This window comes from Corticium candelabrum, chromosome 16 (assembly GCF_963422355.1).
Source record: "Corticium candelabrum chromosome 16, ooCorCand1.1, whole genome shotgun sequence".
NCBI lineage: Eukaryota > Metazoa > Porifera > Homoscleromorpha > Homosclerophorida > Plakinidae > Corticium > Corticium candelabrum.
In genome coordinates, this window is record NC_085100.1 from 1,532,823 (window position 1) to 1,541,363 (window position 8,541).

Genomic DNA, 8,541 nt, shown 5'->3' on the forward strand with positions numbered 1-8,541 from the left:
TTGACTTGAATACGTGATTGCATTTATTTTTCATTCTAAACCGTAAAAGCTAACTCTGCACAACGTCTGACCAGACACAAACCCAGTCTTACACCAAATTCACAACAACAAGCAACTAAGTTTCACAATTCTTAGAAGCACTTCCTGTGCACGATGGATGGACCAGACTCATCATATTCTTGCTTGCTGATCCACATCTGTTGGAATGTTGAGAGCGAAGCCAGGATAGATCCTCCGATCCAAACGCTGTATTTACGCTCTGGTGGAGCAATGATCTTGATCTTCATTGTGGGTGGTGCTAGACCCGTGATCTCCTTCTGCATTCTGTCTGCAATACCAGGGAACATGGTGCTGCCACCAGACAGAACAGTGTTGGCGTATAGATCCTTTCTGATGTCGACATCACATTTCATGATCGAGTTGTATGTGGTCTCGTGTATACCGGCAGATTCCATACCCAAGAAGGCGGGCTGGAAGAGAGCTTCCGGGCAACGGAAACGCTCGTTGCCGATAGTAATAACCTGCGCATACGCAATACATTCAGTCACAAGCCGCACTATGTAAACCACTGGGCGGGGAGACCACACGGAAGTGGCACCAGCCAATAGACATGCGAGTTGTTGGTTTCTGTTTTACCTGACCATCGGGCAACTCGTAGCTTTTCTCTAATGCCGAACTCGAAGCCGACGTCTGCATCTCTTGTTCGAAGTCGAGAGCAACGTAGTCGAGCTTTTCCTTGATGTCACGCACAATTTCGCGCTCAGCTGTGGTCGTGAATGAATATCCCCTCTCAGTCAGGATCTTCATCAGGTAGTCGGTCAAATCGCGTCCGGCCAAATCGAGACGGAGGATGGCGTGTGGGAGAGCGTAGCCCTCGTAGATGGGCACGGTGTGGGTGACACCATCGCCGGAATCGAGAACGATACCGGTTGTACGGCCGGACGCGTACAGAGAGAGAACGGCCTGAATGGCGACGTACATGGCCGGCGTGTTGAACGTCTCGAACATGATTTGCGTCATCTTCTCTCTGTTCGCTTTCGGGTTGAGTGGAGCTTCAGTGAGCAACACGGGATGCTCCTCGGGAGCGACACGCAACTCGTTGTAGAAGGTATGATGCCAAATCTGGTGAAACAGAAACGAGTCGGTGAGAATTTCGCGTGCCGGGAGGCATAGAAACGCGAAATTAGACTCGAAATTACCTTCTCCATGTCGTCCCAGTTGGTTACAATTCCGTGTTCGATGGGATACTTCAGAGTGAGGATACCGCGCTTGCTCTGAGCTTCGTCCCCGACGTAGGAATCTTTCTGTCCCATACCGACCATAACGCCTTGATGGCGAGGACGTCCAACGATGGATGGGAAGACGGCACGCGGCGCATCATCGCCGGCAAAGCCGGCCTTGCACATGCCGGATCCGTTGTCAACAACGAGAGCAGCAACGTCGTCGTCACACATTGTCAAGAAGAGATGGAAGAAGGAACGAACTCGAGCGTATCCAAAACCAACCGAGAAGTGAAGAGTAACGTGCACTGCAGCTCCTGATGTACCAGACGCCTAGTTATTTCCGGGAAAATGTGCAATCTTGTAGCGAAAGATGCCCATATATGGTCAAACCAAGACGCTCGCTCCGCCCACCGTCCGCCCATGCACCGGCTGGCTGCTCGGCAGACATTGCAGCCTGCTAGGCGTTGTATGGCATGTGACCGCGCCCGTCTCACTTACTACACGTCATAACCCAACGAGCGCACAACATCCGCCACCTCCAGAGAACAAAACAACACACAGCAACGCCTTTCGAGTTTCAAATCTTATTGCCATATTTGGTAAACCGCAACCCCGCCCTAACACACGTGATCTACATATTCGTCCTATTTAGCAAGTCGAGCATATTTTCTGAACGGCGAACGGCTTCCGTTGAGTCAAAAAGCGGATCTCCGTCACCGTCTTCTGGTCACGACCTTCAACGAAAAACAGCAGCCACAGGTCTAGTTCATGAATACAATTGGCTTTTCTTATAATTAATTATGACGCACTTGCAACTAGCCACTTTATGTGGGCGTAGTATTCCAGAATGCTAGTCATCTCATCGTCACTGTATTCTTCCACTCGGATGTTGACGTAGGGTTTGAGTTGCTGCAGCCACTGAGTCAAAACAATCGCGGATATTTTCGAAAACATAACGGAAGGCCATAGAACAACATGTCACAACCGTGTGCGGTAGAAGGTCCCGCAATCCAAATCCACGACTGCGTGTGTGCAGCATGCCTGTCCTAGAGAGAGACGCGACTGTTGCCGAAGTGTTGGCAGACTTGAAGAGAATCAATAATAATTATATTTCTAGGTTACTGTAGCATATTGTGTTGATCCTACTAATAAGTCTGTAAGCAGCCGCTGGAAGTGGGAAATGAGGTTTAGACTCTTCAGGTGAACCTAACACAACATTAGGTTAGGGCAAATGAGCTAATTGAATCAATAATGATTGGTTTTGCCTCACAAGTTGCTTATCTGGGTCTTGGACTGATGTTGTTCCAAATAGTCCATTGAATTCGTCGACTGCGAACAGAATTTTCCGACTAGAGGAAAAGAAGCATGCTATGTGGATGTAGCTATGGCTCATTTAGTTGATAGGATTTCAACCACAAACATTTTATGTGAAAAAAGGTGTTTTTCACATAACACACACACACACACACACACACACACACACACACACACACACACACACACACACACACACACACCATGGGGCCATTATGGAAGAGTACATAATTATAGTATTGATAGTTGCTATAGAGACACAATAGTTCCAGCCGTTTTTGTATTCATTTTCCTTGTATGGTCATCAAGAAACACAGGGACCAAACCACCCAATAAGCATATCAGTATTAGTTAATTAATCAAGTTAATTAACAAGAACACCACAACTGTTAACAAGCAACTCACTACATTGTAGTACAACCCACATACAATTCCAAAACTGACAACTGTGGGGGGTGTGCGTGTGCGTGTGCGTGCGTGCGTGTGTGTGTGTGTGTGCGTGCGTGTGTGTGTGTGCGTGCGTGTGTGTGTGTGCGTGTGTGCGTGTGCGTGTGTGCGTCTGTGTGTGTGTGTGTGTGTGTGTGTGTGTGTGTGTGTGTGTGTGTCTGTGTGTGTGTGTGTGTGTGTGTGTGTGTGTGTGTCTGTGTGTGTGTGTGTGTGTCTGTGTGTGTCTGTGTGTGTGTGTCTGTGTGTGTGTGTGTGTCTGTGTGTGTCTGTGTGTGTGTGTCTGTGTGTGTGTGTGTGTCTGTGTGTGTCTGTGTGTGTGTGTGTGTGTGTGTGTGTGTGTCTGTGTGTGTCTGTGTCTGTGTGTGTCTGTGTGTCTGTGTGTGTCTGTGTGTGTCTGTGTGTGTCTGTGTGCGTGCGCGCGTGTGTGTGTGTATGTGTGTGTGTGTGTGTGTGCATGTGTGTGCGCATGTGTGTGCGTGTGTGTGTGTGTGTGTGTGTGTGTGTGTGCATGTGTGTGCGTGCGTGTGTGTGTGTGTGTGTGTATGTGTGTGTGTGTGTGTGTGTGTGTGTGTGTGTGTGTGTGTGTATGTGTGTGTCGGATTTGTTGCCTCTTGGAGGGAAGCATGAGCGTGTTACCATAGCTGTGTAACAGGACAGGACAGGTAGAGTAGACTAACATGTGCAGTGAATACAAGTCGGTACAACTAGAAAACAATTAGGAATTTCCTAAGTTACTGAAGTTTTACTTCGACTCACTCTTTGACTTTGGCGATTTCTCTCAGTAGTACACTAATCGCATCAGTCGCATTCATAGGCTTTTGTAAACCCTAAATGCAACAACACACCGTCACCAAGCAACACAGGTCAATCCACACACACACACACACACACACACACACACACACACACACACACACACACACACACACACACACACACACACACACACACACACACACACACACACACACACGCACGATAAAACAGGGCACACGCCCAAGTCTAGTGTACCTGATCAACAACAACCCCCAAGGGTTGACCAGACTTCGTGACATCAACTTTTCCCCATGTGTGTTTACTAGTTGTTTTCAACTATATGCACAAAATTCATTGTGAGCAAATATTCTGTGCAATTGAATGACTGAATGCAGATCTGGTATGTAGATGTGTACGTACGTGAGTTAGATGTGAAGCATTGAGAGTTTTGAAATTTCGAAGCCACTCGAGAGCTTCCTGTGGCTGGTCGAACGTCTGGTGATCGTGCATGTTGTGTCGTACTTTGTTTCTACTGTAGACCCATTCGAAAACTGGTGTAAATATAAATATGTAAATATCCAAACAATGTGAACAATGGAGGATATGGAATGGGCTTGACCTGATGGGATTTGTACTACAAGCCAATTGGCTTTGCAACAGTAGTGTATGATGTGAGCCAAAGTGAGTGTCTTCCCACATCCATCTGGACCATCTATTCAATAATAAGCATTTACATACACAGAGTGAGCATATATGGAGTTATTACTTATGATAAATCTCATTGGCGAAGTGTTGGATTGACTGTGGTTTCTCAGGTGGTTGATGATGTCAAGAGCAGGCTTTCGGACTAGAATTCCTGCTTGGCTGCTTGACTGCACCTACAGGTGACATGTTACCACAGCAGAACAGACAGACACTGAGACAGATAGACAGACAGACAGACAGACAGACAGACAGACAGACAGATACACACACACACACACACACACACACACACACACACACACACACACACACACACACACACACACACACACACACACACACACACACACACACACACACACACACACACACACACACACACACACACACACACACACACACACACACACACACACACACAGATACTTTATTCTCATATAGACTCTACTTGTACATATGCTAGGAATTTGTGAAAGCAAACCATTCCTTGCAAACAACAAAGTCATAGATTAACTAATGGACTGGGCCTTGAATGTCAAAATCAAATAATAGACCATCTAGAGCAAACGTTGATACAAGAAAATGAGTTGACGAAGAAAAGGGAACCCAACTGTGAGATGAAGGCGGGCAAGGAGCTCAGAGAGCAGAGAAAGATGTGTACACAACCCTGATTGACAGCAGATGCCAACTGAAGTCACAAGAAGATGATGGGAGAAAGAAAATGACGACAAGAGACCATCCAGCTGCGAGACGAAGGCAGACGCTAAGCTCAGAGAGCAGGAAAAGATGCGTGCACAATTTTGACAGACAGACAGACATACAGACAGATGTACAGACAGACAGACAGATGTACAGACAAACATACAGACAGACAGATGTACAGACAGACAGACAGATGTACAGACAAACATACAGACAGACACATAGACAGACAGACAGACAGACAGACAGACAGATGTATAGACAGACGTGCAGACAGATGTACAGACAGACAGACAGATGTACAGACAGACAGATGTACAGACAGACAGACAGACAGACAGATGTACAGACAGACAAACAGACAGACATATTGTTATACTGTATTTGAACTCTTACTCTACCAATAACAATCGCTAACTTTATGTCATAACAATAACAGTCAATGAACAAAATGTTGAACGTCTTTATCTGACAGAAAATCATCAAAATTGCACTAAAACAACTTTGACAACTTTTTAAAAATCACACGAGAGTTGCAAGACCGTACAACTACAGACAGTTGCTTTCTCCATCTAGACAGACAGACAGACAAACAGACAGATTACAGACAGAGAAGCAGCTTGTCTCAGATCCCTCCAAGGGAATGGTTCAGGAGCTTGGCTACAGGCCATACCTAGTTCGTGTAAGTTTGCACTAGAACCAAAACGATTTCAGTTGGCGGCTTACATGAGACTGGGTATCCACATGCCAATTGCCAAATGGATCGTCAAACATGACTGCGGGAAGCCACTTGATGGGGATGGGTACCACCTCATCACATGTAAGTATGGCAGAGGGTCTGTCTGGACTCACAACACAATAGTTCAAACATTGTCTGAGTGCCTCAGCCAGCTGCAAGTTGTTCACAAGATTGAACCAAAACACCGTTTTCTGGATTGTGACAGCAGACCTGACATATGAGTAGTGGATCCTGACTCTGGTAAGAAGTGGAGTTAGACATCTCTTTGGCACATTCATTGGCACTTGACACTCTTCCAAAGGCAGCCCTAGAAGATGGGACAGCAGCAACTCGAAGAGAAATGCAGAAAAATGACAAATACGCCAAAAAGGCACGTCTTGTGGAACTACAGTGAATTTCATTCCTCTGATGATGGAGCCTTTTGGTCGGTGGGGGCAAGAGGCCCAATAATATCTCAACCAGCTGTCATCAACAGCAACATGGACAACTGAGTGCAGACAGGACGAGTTCAAGAACTACTGGAGGACGCGATTCTCAATTGCGATGCAGCAGTGCAATGCAAGACTGTTACTGCAGAAGATGAGCAGAGTCCAGTAGAGTGGTGACTCAGTTGGTGCCATTAGTAACTCTGTTAGCTTATTGTCAACTGTTTGACTCTTAGTCGTACTTAGGGACCTCTTGGGTCCTACTTCTCTTAACTTGCTGATTTTTAGCTTAGACTGTGATAATGTCTTGTACAAGAAATATATGTATTGACAAACAGATGTACAGACAGACAGACAGATGTACAGACAGATGTACATGCAGGCAGATGTACATGCAGGCAGATGTACAGACCGACAGACAGACAGACAGACAGACAGACTTCATGTGGGCCAGTTTGGTCACATGAAGCCATAGCATCAACTTGGTCTGACTGTCTTCGAGAGCTAAATGTGTACCAACGAAGAGAGCCACGACACCGCTATTTAAATTCAAATGATAGACCAGACATTGTGGCATTTGACCTCGACAAGGGTTGCAACATTGACCTGGATATAGCTTTGGCACACCCTTGGAGCTCTGATATTTTTCCAAGGTCATCTGAGTCAGATGGTGCTGCTGCAGAAAGAAGAGAAGAGAGGAAGAAGGCAAAAGATACAAAGGAAAATCTACCAGGTAGATCAACAGTCAGTTTCATTCTCTTAGTTATAGAACATTTTAGACAATGGGGTGAGATGGAAAAAAACTTTCTGGAAAGGCTAGCCAAGAAGTCACGTGATGAACTTGGTCGCCCTAATGCTGCTGAGTTTCTGGACATCTGGAGAAAGAGATTCTCAACTCAACTTCACAAGTGCAATGCAAAGGTTATCATGAGAAAAATCTCAGCTCTGACGAATGACATTGACTGTACTGTAGATTGCTCTACCCAGTTTTTCAGCCACTAAGTTGGCTCCGGGTAGTTTGCATTGTTCTCTTTTAAGTGTTACATGTTTGTTTGTTTTAGACCTAGTAAACTCTCGTAGTTACAGAACTTTATACAGTTACCTTGCTAGCATTGTATTATAGATGTATGTTTGAAATAAATGTTATTTGACAGACAAACAGACAAACAGACAGATGTAAAGACAAAGACAGACTCACAGACAAACAGACAGATTTTAAGACACATTGGAGAAGACGTTTGTCAGTGCAACTTCAGCATTGCAATGCCTCGGTGTTGGCTAGAAAGATGATGAGAATAACATATGGACAGAAAGCTGGCCAGAGTCTAGATGTTGTTCAACTTTCAATTCAGTAAACTAAATTTTGGTTCGTAGGCTCTGTAGGGGAGCTCTTAATGCTACTTGTTATTTGTGTAATTGTAATTGTAGTTGTGACACTTGTTGTTCATTAGCTGTTACTTTAGTTTCACCTGTATTAGCTTTGATGTATAAAAATATATGAAAATTTGACAAACAGACAGACAGACAGACAGATGTACAGACAGACAGACAGACGTACAAACAAACAAACAAACAGACAGACACATAGACAAACAAGCAAATGCACACTGAACACCACAAAGACTGATCATGATAGACCAATATACTAACAGACAAGTGACCTCTTTCATAAAAGATGTCTGCAATCCATGAGGAAAGATTTTCTCAAACTCTCGTCGAGGAGTCACATAGAGCTTTCCCAAATCTCTCTCACTGACACTCAACTAAGACAACAACAATTCAACTCGTCGATTCATCTAGAAACCATTTCGTGACGTCAGACTAACAACATCGTTTGATGACGTCACGACAGACGGTATTTCTTCCTTTCTGGCTTGTTTGCTAAGAAAAGCTTTATTAAAGCAACGTGAAAGATTTAGAATCTGAGAAACGGTAGCATTTCGTCCTCGTGAATGCCTTGCAACATTCATTTCTCTGGCTAAGCGCGGCTTATGTGAAAGTGGTCGGGTTTACAAGGCCAATATAAAGTTTATGCTACTGTAAGTATCAAATTTTTAGATTGGCTTTAGAAAGACTGTCTGATTTAAATTATATATGGAGACTGATTGCTAGAATTTGTTTTTAATTTTGCAATTAATAGGAAAAATTGTTGATTTGCATACACACAATTTTTAAAGTTTACAAAATGTTTGCTTTTGGTTTGAAAAATTTATTTAATATTTTTACACAG

At 44.5% G+C, this 8,541-nt stretch overlaps 2 protein-coding genes across 2 annotated transcripts; both read right to left on the reverse strand.

Annotated features, from left to right (window-relative positions):
* Positions 1-1,525, reverse strand: LOC134192671 (actin, cytoplasmic). Its single transcript, XM_062661420.1, has 3 exons — positions 1,200-1,525; positions 637-1,122; positions 1-521 (listed from the first exon to the last, which is right to left on the reverse strand). Exons 1-3 carry the CDS (start codon positions 1,452-1,454, stop codon positions 132-134), a joined length of 1,131 nt encoding a protein of 376 aa, XP_062517404.1. The 5' UTR covers positions 1,455-1,525; the 3' UTR covers positions 1-131.
* Positions 1,526-1,636: 111 nt separating this feature from the next.
* LOC134192670 (small ribosomal subunit protein mS29-like) lies at positions 1,637-8,288 on the reverse strand. Its single transcript, XM_062661419.1, has 12 exons — positions 8,138-8,288; positions 7,973-8,074; positions 4,507-4,618; positions 4,360-4,452; positions 4,161-4,291; positions 3,996-4,076; positions 3,741-3,811; positions 2,494-2,572; positions 2,370-2,429; positions 2,209-2,307; positions 2,033-2,141; positions 1,637-1,957 (listed from the first exon to the last, which is right to left on the reverse strand). The coding sequence occupies exons 1-12, from the start codon at positions 8,279-8,281 to the stop codon at positions 1,872-1,874; spliced, it is 1,167 nt and encodes a 388-aa protein (XP_062517403.1). The 5' UTR covers positions 8,282-8,288; the 3' UTR covers positions 1,637-1,871.
* Positions 8,289-8,541: the final 253 nt, after the last annotated feature.

Excerpts from the sequence above, each read along its gene's own strand:
- LOC134192671 (XM_062661420.1), bottom strand. The coding sequence starts at position 1,454 with ATGTGTGACGACGACGTTGCTGCTCTCGTTGTTGACAACGGATCCGGC. Across the intron at positions 1,123-1,199 it reads ACTGGGACGACATGGAGAAG|ATTTGGCATCATACCTTCTA; the intron begins GTAATTTCGAGT and ends CTGTTTCACCAG. Across the intron at positions 522-636 it reads ACGAGTTGCCCGATGGTCAG|GTTATTACTATCGGCAACGA; the intron begins GTAAAACAGAAA and ends GCGTATGCGCAG.
- LOC134192670 (XM_062661419.1), bottom strand. The coding sequence starts at position 8,281 with ATGAATGTTGCAAGGCATTCACGAGGACGAAATGCTACCGTTTCTCAG. Across the intron at positions 8,075-8,137 it reads TGACGTCATCAAACGATGTT|TTGAGTGTCAGTGAGAGAGA; the intron begins GTTAGTCTGACG and ends TTGTTGTCTTAG. Across the intron at positions 2,142-2,208 it reads GGGACCTTCTACCGCACACG|TGGCTGCAGCAACTCAAACC; the intron begins GTTGTGACATGT and ends GTTTTGACTCAG.